The sequence below is a fragment of the Bactrocera neohumeralis genome, chromosome 2 (genome assembly GCF_024586455.1).
Source record: "Bactrocera neohumeralis isolate Rockhampton chromosome 2, APGP_CSIRO_Bneo_wtdbg2-racon-allhic-juicebox.fasta_v2, whole genome shotgun sequence".
In the NCBI taxonomy this organism is placed as follows: domain Eukaryota; kingdom Metazoa; phylum Arthropoda; class Insecta; order Diptera; family Tephritidae; genus Bactrocera; species Bactrocera neohumeralis.
The window spans coordinates 11,787,575-11,801,318 of NC_065919.1; the positions used below are offsets into that span (position 1 = coordinate 11,787,575).

Consider the following 13,744-nt stretch of genomic DNA (forward strand, 5'->3'; position numbering starts at 1 on the left):
GTACTTTTAAGTCGTCGAGTTGGCATCGAAGAAGCAGCAGATGACCTCAACAGCTGTTAGGGATCGACGCAAAACATTGTGGTTAATATTTCGGGTATGAAACGTTTCAATGCTAGACTTGATGAAAAGGCATGTGTCGTTTCAGCAAACACATTATTAAATTCGCTGACGGCACTGAGCAAAGCAAATGGGTCTGGCAGTGAACGAGAGCAAGACTAAATATCTCCTGTCATCAAACAAACAGTCGTCGCACTCGCGACTTGGCTCTCACGTCACTGTTGACAACGTCTGATTGTGTTTAACGTGGGATCCTGCTGTCGACAGCTTAACTCCACGGTGCTCAAAAGCACAACGGATCAATACAATGCGTCGATCAGCGCCCTGAAAACTGGGTAAACATTTTCAGTACCAATTGGCAGTGTGGCATGGACACACTAACCACTTTGGTAGGGCTCGAGGCCCATCTAAAACCTCTGCCGTACTTTGGGTCCGGCTCCCGGTTGCAATGCAACTCCACATTCGACTGACAAAGTCAGTTCTTCCCGCGATTTGGGTTTTAACCACAGCCACCACGAATCTCCACAAAGGGCCAAACCCAATGAGCAGACTGGAGCGAACTCCAGGGGCTACTGCTCCGCGTGGTACCAGGTTAAAGTCTTTGGTATGACCTTGTAGCCGAAGCTACGACCAGTTGAGCTGCCATACTGCTCTGGACTGGTGGCCAGGATCTTAGTCGCCTCTCGGTATATTCGGTTTCCCCCCGTACCCGCAGGGAGAGTCACTGTTGACAGTCATAACTTTGAAGTTGTAGATAATTTCGTCTATCTTAGAACCATTCTAAACACCACCAACAATGTCAGCCTTGAAATTCAACGTAGGATAACGCTTGCCAGCAGGTGCTACTTCGGACTGAGTAGGCAATTGTGAAGTAAAGTCCTCTCTCGACGAACAAAAACCAAACTCTATAAGTCACTCATTATTCCCGTCCTGCTATATGGTGCAGAGGCTTGGACGATGACAACAACTGATGAGTTGACGTTGCGAGTTTTCGAGAGAAAAGTTCTGCGAAATATTTATGGTCCTTTGCGCGTTGGCCACGGCGAATATCGCATTCGATGGAACGATGAGCTGTACGAGATATACGACGACATTGACATATGTAGTTCAGCGAATTAAAAGGCAGCGGCTACGCTGGCTAGGTCATGTTGTCCGAATGGACGAAAACAATCCAGCTCTGAATGTATTCGACGCAGTACCCGCCGGGAGAAGCAGAGGAAAAGGAAGACTTCCACTCCGTTAGAAGGACCAGGTGGAGAAGGACCTGGCTTCGCCTGGAATATCCATTTGGCGCCACGTAGCGAAAAGAAGAAACGACTGGCGCGTTGTTGTTAACTCGGCTATAATCGCGTAAGCGGTGTCTACGCCAATAAAGAAGAAGAAGACGACACTAAAGTACATCCCAGCTGAGGCACATGACAAGTGTATGGAAAATTGGATGAAGTGTCGACATGCTAGTTGGATGAAGGCGACAATAAAGATGTGCATTAAAATACGTGAAAATTTTGTTTTTTTTTTTATTTTTTGGCAGCCCAGGTCAAATTTGTTTAGATGGTAATATAAGCAAAAAGACATTAGCAACAAGCAACACCACGCGCATAATATCAATGAAGTTGGAGCTCATAAAGGGATGAGGAAGTAATGTTGATCAACCGGTTTACCGAACACAACTGTGTTGAGTGCGGCTTTTTGTGCGAAACATAATGAGAATTGTATGCTGCATGTGTATTTGTATGTATATAAGCTTGTAAATTATGTTTGCTATGTAATTTAAAGAAGAAAAAAAGCTACTTGTTGAATTGGTTCACTGACTGACTAACATTCTGGCACGCTTGATTAGCGCACTATTTTCAATTGGGAAACTGTATATGAATGCGTTGTGCAACACTTGGTGGGTCTATCCCTAAAATCTGTGATATTACCCCTTCCAAACAGACTGTTGACTAGCAAGCGCGTATTTTAAATAAACATCAAGCAAAGGCTGCTAAACAACCCTCTGTTACTAACAACCGCTTTACCATCGGCCACTGGCATTCTTCATATTTTGAATGGACAATTTTAAATTAAAATAAATACTTTCCGGTTTCAATTAGACAAAAGGGGAACAATGAATGTTTGACAGCTATAAAGTACACATACATATGTGTAGTGTTTACAAACGCACACATATAAATGAATAAAGCGAAGCAACTACAATTTGTTTAAGTTAATGAAGCAAAGTTGAGTTGTTTCGATGGAATTTTGCCAGTCTCAATGTAGCGTTTAACACCTGAGGATCGGTAGAGTTATGAACAAAAAAATGAACTAATAATAAAGAATGAAGAATATGCGAAAAAATTTGCTTAAGCATAGTTCGACTTGAAACTATTTTCTAGCCCGTCACTAACTTTACCACAGACTTATGGTCTCGCACAAACCAAATACACTCTTGGACCGAAATTGTTGAAAAAAAATGAGGTAAGCTCGAGAAAGTTCTGAAACGAGTTCCAAATACAAACACCCACAGCGCTAAAACTGGCATCCACAAGGCAGCCGACGGGCTGGCCAGGGCTGATTCGTTCTAAGCTGAAGAAGAAATTTGGACATCGAAATATCTCAAGTCTAAATAAGTTGGAGTCAAATCAAAAGGCCAACACAAGATCGAGATAAATGGAAGAGTCTCATTGTGGCTCTTTACTCCTACGCGGAGCCAGAAGATACAATATATACATACATATGTATATATCGGGTTCCCCAAGTAAAAGTACTTTCAGTACACATTTCTTCAAAAATGATGCCGGTGATAACGTAACCGTCAATGGCGACCGTTAACGCGCAATGATAACCGACTATTTAATGTCTGAAATTGAAGCTCGTCATCTAGGCGACATTTGGTTTCAACAAAACGGCGCCACTTCCCACACATCGCGTCAAGCAATGGAATTATTGAGAGAACACTTCTGTGAGCAGATAATTTCACGTTTTGGGCCGGTCGATTGGCCACCAAGATCGTGTGATATCACACCGTTAGACTTTTTCCTGTGGGAATATGTAAACTCTAAAGTCAATGCGGACAACCCCGCTTCGATTCAGGCCTCGGAGAAAAACATCACGCGCGTCATTGCCAGTTACCAGTCGAAATGGCCGAACGAGTCCTCGAAAATAGGACTACTAAACGGTTGAACAATCTGAGACGCACAAATTTTTAGAAATGCTGCCGAGTTGACAGCTCTGGATCGGCTAAAAAACCGGCACCGCTCCGATTACATAGACCCGACTGTCATGGTAACGGATTATTATGTAACACTGCATACAGAACACAAAATTGTTTTATGATACTCTAAACCACAGTTTAAGTTTCAAGCTTGGCATTTTATGTATAATTTCACTACAGTATTAATGTCCATAAGCTTCCAATATATTCGCTACAGGTATTTTTAAATGTACATATGACACGTACTCTTGAAGATCATTAGTCTTTAATATTACTACCTTTTTGACAAATGTTTAGAATGACACTTAGCGAGAGCTGGGAAAACATAGAAATGTGTATGGCCATAAAAATATATATTCCTTTTCGTAACTCATTAACAAAAAAAATGTATATTTCCATTATTTACCATCTCTTGTGAGAGCGCCACATCCTCGGCATTACGAGCGTCGAACATAAATTCGTGAAGTAATTTCATCATGGGTAACAAATGCGGTTAGCGCCTTAAAATTTTTAAATATCGCTGATGTGTTGCTTTAAGTCAATTATAAGATTTTAATTACGTAATTAAGATCATATAGAAAATATAGCAATTTGTTTACGGTTGGGGGTCAGATAAAGTATTAATCTGAACCGCGCTGAACTCGACGTGAATGATAAATTTACATTTAACTAAAACAACAAAAAATATGCATATTAAAAAAACTTAAAACAGGGAAAACATTACACTCTTTCATTAAATATTTTCACTTTTCACAGATCATACAATATATTCGACAAACTTTTCACTTTTTAATAGATATAGCACTTTTTTTAAAATATTATTTGTGCTCATATACTCGTATAAGCAATGCTTCCAGCACTCTCTAAACACGCTAGAAGTAACTCGTTCAATTTTTACTTCGGAGTTTTACTTCACACTTGATTTGTAGCTGCGACACTGCAACTGTTTTGCAATTAAGGTGCACCACCCGGTAGTGCAAAAAGATTAAAAAAACAACGAATCAAATCATCTGCCACTATTGAAGAGGCAGAGAGCGAAATTTTACAACTGTAGAACAGACACTAGAGCATATGTACATAGGTGGTGTGCATTCTGCAAACAAACGAAGTAGTAGCCAACAGGTACTGTTCACATATCAGCACTTTAACGTTTAAACCTCGTTTGTTAGCATTTTATCGTCACAAAGCCACAACAGTCATGCTGCTGACTCGCTCGCTGATTTAACTAATTTGCGCGTGCGAGAGAGAAAGCGTTTAATTAGGGAACGCGTTTTCTTATTATTATTTTTTGGCGCTGTTACATGTGATTTGTGCCACTATAGCATATATGCACGAAATTATCACCAAATTTATATATGCACATATCTTTTAAATATTCACAAGCACTTGCTTATACATACATATATGGTATATTGTATGTATAAATATATGAAACTTTAATTTTTTATATTTCCACGCTCACATTGTCCAAAAGAAAATCTTAACAATTCACTTCGACACACATAAAAAGAAAGAAATTATTTCTTTTTGTAGCACGCCGAACCCTCAAGTAAATTTACAAAAACAAAAACAAAAAATACCGATCTAGTCGAGTCATCCGAATCGAACAGCGAAACCACGCCAAAAACTAAGTTGATGCGAATACTTAGCGAAATTATGATTGCAGGCAGACGCTAACAAAGCAAGACTGAGACCAGCTGGCGAAGTGCCAAATCGCCGGTATGCGGTGCCACAGGCTGAAGTGAGTGTGGCGAGCAAACGCTTTAGCGCATTGAGTAAAAGAGTGCGGGTAGAGAGTGTATCTGAACAGTCCGCAAAGCATGCTATACCAATAATACCCAAGTGTGAGCATTAGAAAAATACACAAGCAGACGGAAACGAATAACGTGCATACCGTATTTGCGAGCATCTATACAGCGTTTCATAGAGTGAGAGACACAGTTTCAAAGCGAAAAACTTGTTTATTGTAATTTCGATAAATCAACCGCCAAATCAAACACGTGTAGAAATAAGTGTACGTTACGTATAAAATCAACGTAGCGAGCGAACAAAACAAACGAGAAATAAAAATATTAAATAAAAAAATAAACAAATGACTAAGTAACATAAGCAGAGCGGTATAACACATGAAATTTAACAAGAGTAGCAATGATAGAATTTAATAGAAACATTCATTTGAAGTCCCAGGCCTACAGAGACATTCAAACGGAAATAAAACAAAAAAAATAATTACATTAAATTAAAATTAAATTAAATTAAAATAAAATAAAAAAATTCATTTACAAAAAAAAATAAAAAATAATAAAAAAACAAAAAAAAAAATAAAAAATAATAATAATAAACAAAAAAAATAATAATTATAAATTAAAAACAAATTTAACAAATAATGAAAGGCTAAATTTGGGTGTAAATGAACATCTTATACTCTTGCAACTTGCGGGTATCAATGCCAGCGAAATACCTTAAGGTGTAAAATGTCAACCCGAGAGTCGAAATCCAACTATTATAATGCCGCATACTAGAAAAATGTTCCCTGGGCTTCATTAAAGAACCTGACATACAACCACTCAACACATGAAGTAATGTGACCCGGATATTCGATAACCCTGTTATTAATTATATGAGGGGTAGGTCATGTTTTCGTCCATTTGTATCTACTTTAGGCACACAGATAAAACATATTCTGTAATTTTCATTGAGATAACTCAAATGTTGGTCTAATGTTCATCTTAAAATCACACGGAAGTTTGAAAATCTTTATCTTATGTACATACATATGTATATGCGGGCCACAGGAAGTATTGAGCCGATTCAGCCCATTTGTAGCACACAGACATACTACTATCAGGAAAGAATTCTCTCTGAATTTCAATTATATATCTCAAAAGTCAACTATAAATACTGGGGTCCACATATTCCCTACCGTGGGGCTTGAACAGTTTTGGTTGAATTTGGATAAATATTGATGATAAGGTAGCATACTGTAAAGGCATTTTTCGTGCAAAGTTTTATCCCCTCACTTTAATTGCTTCTTGATTTGTGTACTGGAAAATGAGAGAATCAAATGGAGTTTAAAATTGTAGTATATAGGAAGTAGGCGTGGTTGTAGTCCGAAAACGCCCATTTTCACACTGTACTATGGGAATATGAGAAGAATGTTACGTACAAAATTTAGACGAAATCGGTCGGTCGGGTTCCGAGATATGAGTTTTTACCAAAATGAGGGCGGTGCCACGTCCATCGTCCCATTTTTACACCGGTTTCTTATACCACCTCAGAGGTAAATTTTAACTTCTCTGGCGTATTAAATTTTTGATTTATCCCGCTTTTAGTAGTTTTTAACCATACCGTTATATGAGTGAGCGGGGTTATCATAACCAAGAGTTGTCAGCCCATAATACCGGATAACACTCAAATAATACTACTTGTTGACAGTTTGGCTGGTCGGAAGGAATTCAGAATGCACCATACCTCGATAATCAAAGAAAACTGTCAACATAACCTTGATTTTTGACCTGCTTTGACATGGGTTTTTCGGCTTCAGCTCAACTTTGCCACGATATTCTGCCGATTAGTCGGGTCATAAGCATAGATCCAAAACTCATCTCCAGTAATAAATACGTTTCATGACATCAAGGTAGTCAGAAAGCATTGTTTGTTTCAAAGACAGAAACGCGACGTAGTTTTTTTCGTTCTGGATTATTTATTTATTCTGAATGTTAATCGTCGTTTCTCAAGCACCAAATCCTTTATTTTATTGACGTATTGATAATCAGTTGATTTTGATGGCCGTACTGGACGTAGTTCGCCGTCAACACGTTATTTCTCGACCCTCTTTTGAAAAATTTGTATCACCGAAAACCTTTTACAATATTCTGATCGTTCCGGGACTAGAAATTTTATCCCACACATAAAATTTCATAGAACTTTGTTGAATAATTTCACTCATCGTAAAAATCACCAAATGCACATTATGTATAGAAAGACAAGCGTATACTAAACCCTGGAAAAAAAATATTTCGACGAATGGGTTTTCGAGCGAAATTAAAATGTCTTACTACTTTTTGCCTACAGTAATATATGCTATAGTGGCTCGATATGGACGCTTCCGACAAATGAGCGGCTTCTTGGGAAAAAGAAAATTCTATATCGATATCTCAAAAACTGAGGGACTAGTTCGGGCATATACAGACAAACGAACGGCCATGACTCAGCTCATCACCCAAATTGTTGTATACCCTGTTCAGGCTATAAAAATGCATGGTAAGCAACAGCACACGGTCATTGAGCATAATTTCGATATTGGTTGGTACAAGAATAATTTAAAATATTTTAAAAGTTTTAACAGTAGCTAAATAAATCCAAATTACGAGAGAGAACTAATAAGTTAAATATGGTTTGAAGGAGAATACTTCAAGACCTCTCGAGTTTAGAGCCGAAAATGGTAGAATATTAAGTCCAATACACATATGATTGACCTTACGATGTCGTAAACTTATATAAATACGCTTTATTTGATTTGTACACTGCTCGGTATTGGTAATCATCATTTGATTTGCTACTTTTATATCTTGAGCTGTTTTAACGATATATTTGCGCCTAATGGTAGATCGACAAAAAATATATATAACAACACTAAATACTAGAAACAATTTTTATAAGAAACTAAAAAGATATACAATACAAATACAATAATTGAAACGAAGAATTGTCTACTCCATACAAAACACGCTTAACCATCGGTTTAAGCAAAGAATGAGGAGAATAAACAACAGCAATAAAAAAATATCAAAGTTCGTTGTACCAATTGGCGTGACGTCTTTCTATTAATGAAGCTGTCCAGTAAGTATTTAAACCTGCAAATGCTTCCAACTGAAATCACTTTGATGTGAAAATTATTAGAACTTTGGCTTATCTTTGGCGAGAACTTGTCATACATATGTAAGTATATACATATGTACATCACTTTATCGTAGCATGACAATAACCTTGAAATAGTTTTGTGAACTATTTTTTTATATAGACCTCAATATTCATCGAATATTTTCTGAAAGCTGATGAGTTTGGTTTTGATAAACACATATATTATATATGTACATATAGATATGTTATTGTACATGAATAGATAATATGTGTTACATAAACGATCACAGAGGCCATGATTTTTTTCTATTTCGCAGCAGAGTCGGTAATTCGAACAACTACGGTTCAGGTTCACTATTGCTGCTGTGGAAGAGAGTTTCGAAACAAACCCGAATGAGTCCATCTTCGCCGCACGTTGGAACTGTACCCACCAACTTTATGGAAAATTTGGCGGAAGAATCTTACTTCGCGACCTTATCTAAATCCAACTCGTGCCAGAATTGAAACCAAACGACCAACAAGAGTTTCGCATGTTCGGTGCATAAGTTCAAAACGACTTGGCTACCCGATCCCAACAGAAAATTTGGTTCAGCGATGAAGCTCACTTTTGGTCAATGTTAATAAACAAAATTGTCCCATTTGGTGATGATAATCCACAAGCAATTATTGAAACATCTGTGGATTCTCCGAAAGTGCTCTCTAAAATGAAAAATCTGTGATAGGTTGAAAATGGATTTTCAAATTTCTGAAGCTGGGATCTTAAGGTTAAAAATACCATGATAACCGCTACAATATTACCAAGCTAACTTTTGCCCAGAAGTAGAAGCTTTTTGCTCTACAACTCTACGGTTGCCTGTGTTCCAAGACCTCAGGTGTTCCTCTAGATAATGGTCTGAGGCAGCTCGTCTGCCCCGAGCGGGCCAGCATTTTAATTTCGTCTATTCCTACACCACCGTATGCCCGATATTAACCGAGTGATCTACTGAGAGTGTTGTTATTGCTTGCTTGCGTAACCTAGGGAAGTGAGACTAAATATTGTCGCTACGGTTTGCCGTGATTGCGACTTTGCTATCCGCATAAAGGTTTATGGACTTGCTGGTTATAGCAAAAACACACTTGCCACCTTCTATTATGCCCATAATTTCGGCCTGAAAGACTGAATTGTAGTCAATTATTACTATAGAAGCCAATTCCCGTTCCTATTTCAACCTTTGACCCGTCGATCACAGAACCTTTAACCCATTCTTCTCTATTGGGAAACGAAAACGTTGTGATTACTTCCTCATGGATCTACCTTTTTCGGTCACATTGACATTGTACCGTGATGACGCCGAGTTTGGGTAACTCTATAGAGCCCTTATTAATGACTTTTTCGTGCCTGAATTGGAGGATGTTGAAGTGGACGACAGTTGGTTCCAACAAGACGACGCTACATGTTATATAGCCAACGAAACAATCAATTTATTGAAGGAAACGCACGTTATCTCGCATCGTTGTATTCGGTGTTCCAGTTCAGAGTAGGTTTCCTTCCGAGATTTTTATCATCGATTGAAGATCAGTAGTACATTTGGTTTATTATGATAAAAACCAATGTTGAGTACTAAACCAACTATGGTGAATCTTAGATTTCAGATATTTTGAGGCACTCGACAATAGAATAAAGTACAACATGGACACAATCCACACCAAGTCTTATTGTTCCTATATGCAATTGTTTAGATTAGTAAAATGACCAATTCATAAAAGATCTAACAACATTATAGCATAATCGCTAAGCAATTATATTTATTTGACAATTTAATTGAAGTAATTACCGACAATGCTGGTTCGGCTGCGAGAAAGAGATACAGAAATATAAAAAAGGAATAAAGTAGAAAATTAGAAAAGGTAATAAGCAACAAACAAGAGTTGACGGGGGCTAGTGTTCGACCCCCTGTCAACTCATAACGCAACGTTGAAATAGAGAGTCGAACATTTTTTTTTTTGAAGATATGAGTGCAGAGCGCGCACCATATTCACCGTATAAACAAATGGGTAGCAACAAAGAGGCAGACACGAGATTAAAGGGCCGCGTTCGTGATCTTCTCACACAACGACCGAACTAGCAAGCATGAACGAGCGAGTAAAAAATAGATTTGCATATAAATACAAAAATCGACGCTAACACAAAAGTTAAGCACTGCTCTGAGACCTAGGGCACTAAATATATTTGTATAAGATCGGATACAAAATGAGCGAATTGTTTTGTGTTTACCTCTTTTTCGCTCTGAATTAATACAATACATACATATGTATGTACATACGAGTTTGATATGAAAAAGGTAAAAAAAAACACGAACAACAAAAATTCAATGGAATACAGAGCAAAATGCAAAAATGGATATCTTGACAGAGTACATACAAGGGAAGAAACAAAGCGAACTCAGAACACGTGCAAATACTCTTAAATTTTATTTCTTGAAATAGTTGAAGAATATGTAGACGGGGGAAAAGTATGATAAATAAGTATGTGAAAAGAGAAGAAATAAAATACAAAAAGTAGCTGAAGTAAATTTGAAAAAATGTATTGTACATATGTACATATATACAATTGAAATCGGAACTTAATGGCTCTCAGCTGTTTATCGATTAAAAATAATTCGAGAAATGCATGCTTACTGCAGCTCCACTCAAATTAAAATGTAAATAAATAAACAATTAAACGTGTTGTTTTGCAATAAATGCCGGCCGGTACAACCCGATCTGTTCAAATGCTTACTTACCGGCATCGGCTAGTAGTGCCGGCAAAACATCTCGCATTCATGAAAAACATGTGAATAAGCATGCAGGCGGGTACATGCACCTATGTACATGCATGTGCATATGCTTACCTCTATGCATATATAATAATATGCAGAAATGTGTTGTACATGAGCGTGCATATAATTTATATGTATCAATTGACATTTTTATTTCATACATACATACATTCATCATGAACGAATGGCATGTATGGAAGTAAATGTGTAACAATATTGTAACACTTTTATGCTAGCACTTCTATGGGAACAAGTTTTCTAGAAAGAAAATAATTTTGGGCAAATGGACTTACAATTGCTTTTGCTAATTGCACAAATATATATAGTGCCTATATGAAGTCTAAGAAAGAAATATATTTACACTCAATCCTCGGTATGATAAGTCAAAGGCTATGGGACAAAAATAATTTATAAGTACGGAGGCTGCTATATATATTTCTGGCCTAGGCAACACTAAGTGTTGCCAGGTGCAATCTGACATTTCCATTGGAAAGTTTGACATTTTTTAGCATAACATCACTCAAAACGTTTTGTCATTTAATCGTGAATTGTTTTATTTACAGGGAATTAAAAAATTCATCTCGACCAAAAAATGGAATTAACTCGTGAACATTTTCGTGCGATCATTTTTCACAACTTTCGACGTGGAACATTATCACGACAAGAGTGCATCGATGAACTAAAATCTTTGTATGGCTATGAAGCACCATCCTATAGCACTGTGAAAAACTGGTTCAACGAATTCAATCGTGGCCGACGCTCGCTCAAAGACGAATTCCGTGAAGGTCGTCCAAAAACAGCCGTTGTGCCAGAAAACATCGATGCCGTACGTGAACTGATAATGCAAGACCGTCATGTAACATACCTTCAGATAGAGGCATGCCTATGCATTTCTCCCACCAGCATACATTCGATATTGCTTGAACACCTGGCCGTAAAAAAGGTTTGTTCTCGTTGGATCCCTCACAATTTGACAATCGCTCAAAAAAAGGCTCGTGGGGATTGGTGTAAAGAAATGCTGAAAACGCTGCTTCAAAAGACGTTTATAAGATCGTCACAAGTGACGAATCATGGATCTATGCGTATGAGCCCGAAACAAAACAGCAATCGACCGTGTGGGTCTTCCAAGACGAGCCAAATCCAACGAAAGTTGTTCGTGGAAGAAGCACTTCGAAGCAAATGGTCGCCTGTTTCTTCGGCAAAACTGGTCATGTGGCGACTGTTCCGCTTGAGCAACGTAGGACGGTCAATTCTGAGTGGTACACCACCATTTGTTTGCCTGAAGTCTTCGGAGAAATTCGAAAAACGAACAAGGGAAGACGAATCATTGTGCACCATGACAATGCGAGCTCTCACACATCGGCTCAAACCAGCGCCTTTTTGACCGGCCAAAACGTCGAATTGATGGGTCATCCGCCGTACAGCCCTGACTTGGCACCCAATGACTTCTTTTTATTTCCACACATCAAGAAAATAATGCGTGGTCAACGATTTTCGTCGCCAGAAGATGCTGTTGAAGCATTCAAAAACCATGTTTTGCAGGTGTCTCAATCGGAGTGGAAAAAGTGCTTGAAAATTGGTTTGAGCGCATGCAAAAGTGTATAAATCTTGATGGAGAATATTTTGAAAAACAATAAAACCATTTTCGTTGATAAATATTCCTATTTTCATTATTAGGCCAGAATATATATAGCAGCCCTCGTATAATTATATTATGTGCGCAGCTAAGTTCCCGCTGTTTGTCAATAGACGCCTCCAGCAGTTAGTGGTGATCGAATTTGATATAACCAAAACGTGATAAACTTAACCTAGACATTTGAAAAAGAAACTGCGTTTCCACATTAAGGACTTTGTTTATGTGTCATATACTTTTGATTGTGCGAATATGCCCAATTTTTACCAAAATAATCGTCATTTGCGGGAAGTGTTGATTTTCTTCTTTCAGTCAAAGAAATCGGCGGCTGAAACAGAACTGGAACTCCAAAAAGTTTACGAGAGTCAGCAACCCAAGTGAAAAAGAGGCCGTGCGATTCGTTATGAGCGACCGTACGCGTGAAGGAAGGTCAAAAACGCTCGAAGACGGTGAATTGGAGACGTTGCTCGATGAGAATCCGTAAGAAGAGCTTGCTTTGGCATTGGGAGTCGTCCAATAAGTAATTTCAAAGCGACAAAGCGGCATGCGAAAAACGACCTCAATACCAAAAGTGGCTTAAAATAGTGATAATTCCGCATGACAACGCTCGACCTCACGCAGCCAAACCCGTTAAAACCTACCTTGAAACGCTTAAACGGGAACACCACCCGCCATATTCTCCAGATATTATACAGTCCAATTGTTATTGGTTCCGTTCGATAGCATATGGACTGGCTCAGTAGCAGTTTCACTAACAAGACGACATCGAAAAATTAATTCATTCTTGGATAGCATCACAAGATGAACAGTTTTACAGTAATGGTATACGAGGGTTGCCAGAAAGATCGAAAAAGTTGTGACTAGCGATGGACAATATTTCGAATAATTTGACCTTATAATTTGCGCGCGAAAATCGAAACTGACTCTCTGTGACTTTTTCAGTTTTCGAAACTGAAAATTTACTTCGGAAAACGGCCTATGCGAGCCACACGAAATTATAAAAAGGTTGTACTAATCTGGGTATTAGTTTACATGGACCAGTCCGGGTCAAATTTGATCTTGATTGTTTATATTTATCTAAAATTTACATTTGGCCCTTTAACAAACAAGGAAATGATTTTATTAATTTATATGGACTAACTATATAAATAGCATGAGACTGCGTAGAGAGTTTTGAATACGTTATGTACATATGTATGT

The 13,744-nt window shown here is 38.0% G+C and overlaps 1 protein-coding gene across 3 annotated transcripts in view; it reads right to left on the reverse strand.

Annotated features, from left to right (window-relative positions):
• Positions 1 to 13,744, reverse strand: part of LOC126751425 (maternal protein pumilio) — a 466,406-nt gene that overhangs the window by 438,939 nt on the left and 13,723 nt on the right. Inside the window, exons 1-2 of one of the 3 annotated variants that reach the window (XM_050461682.1) lie at positions 4,831 to 4,920; positions 3,657 to 3,919 (exon numbers count right to left, since the gene is read on the reverse strand). The exons of the other annotated variants lie outside the window; for them this stretch is intronic. Coding sequence (XP_050317639.1) covers positions 3,657 to 3,728 — 72 coding nt within the window. The 5' untranslated portion in view covers positions 3,729 to 3,919; positions 4,831 to 4,920. Of the gene's footprint in view, positions 1 to 3,656; positions 3,920 to 4,830; positions 4,921 to 13,744 lie in introns of those variants that run through there. 3 annotated transcript variants of the gene reach the window in all.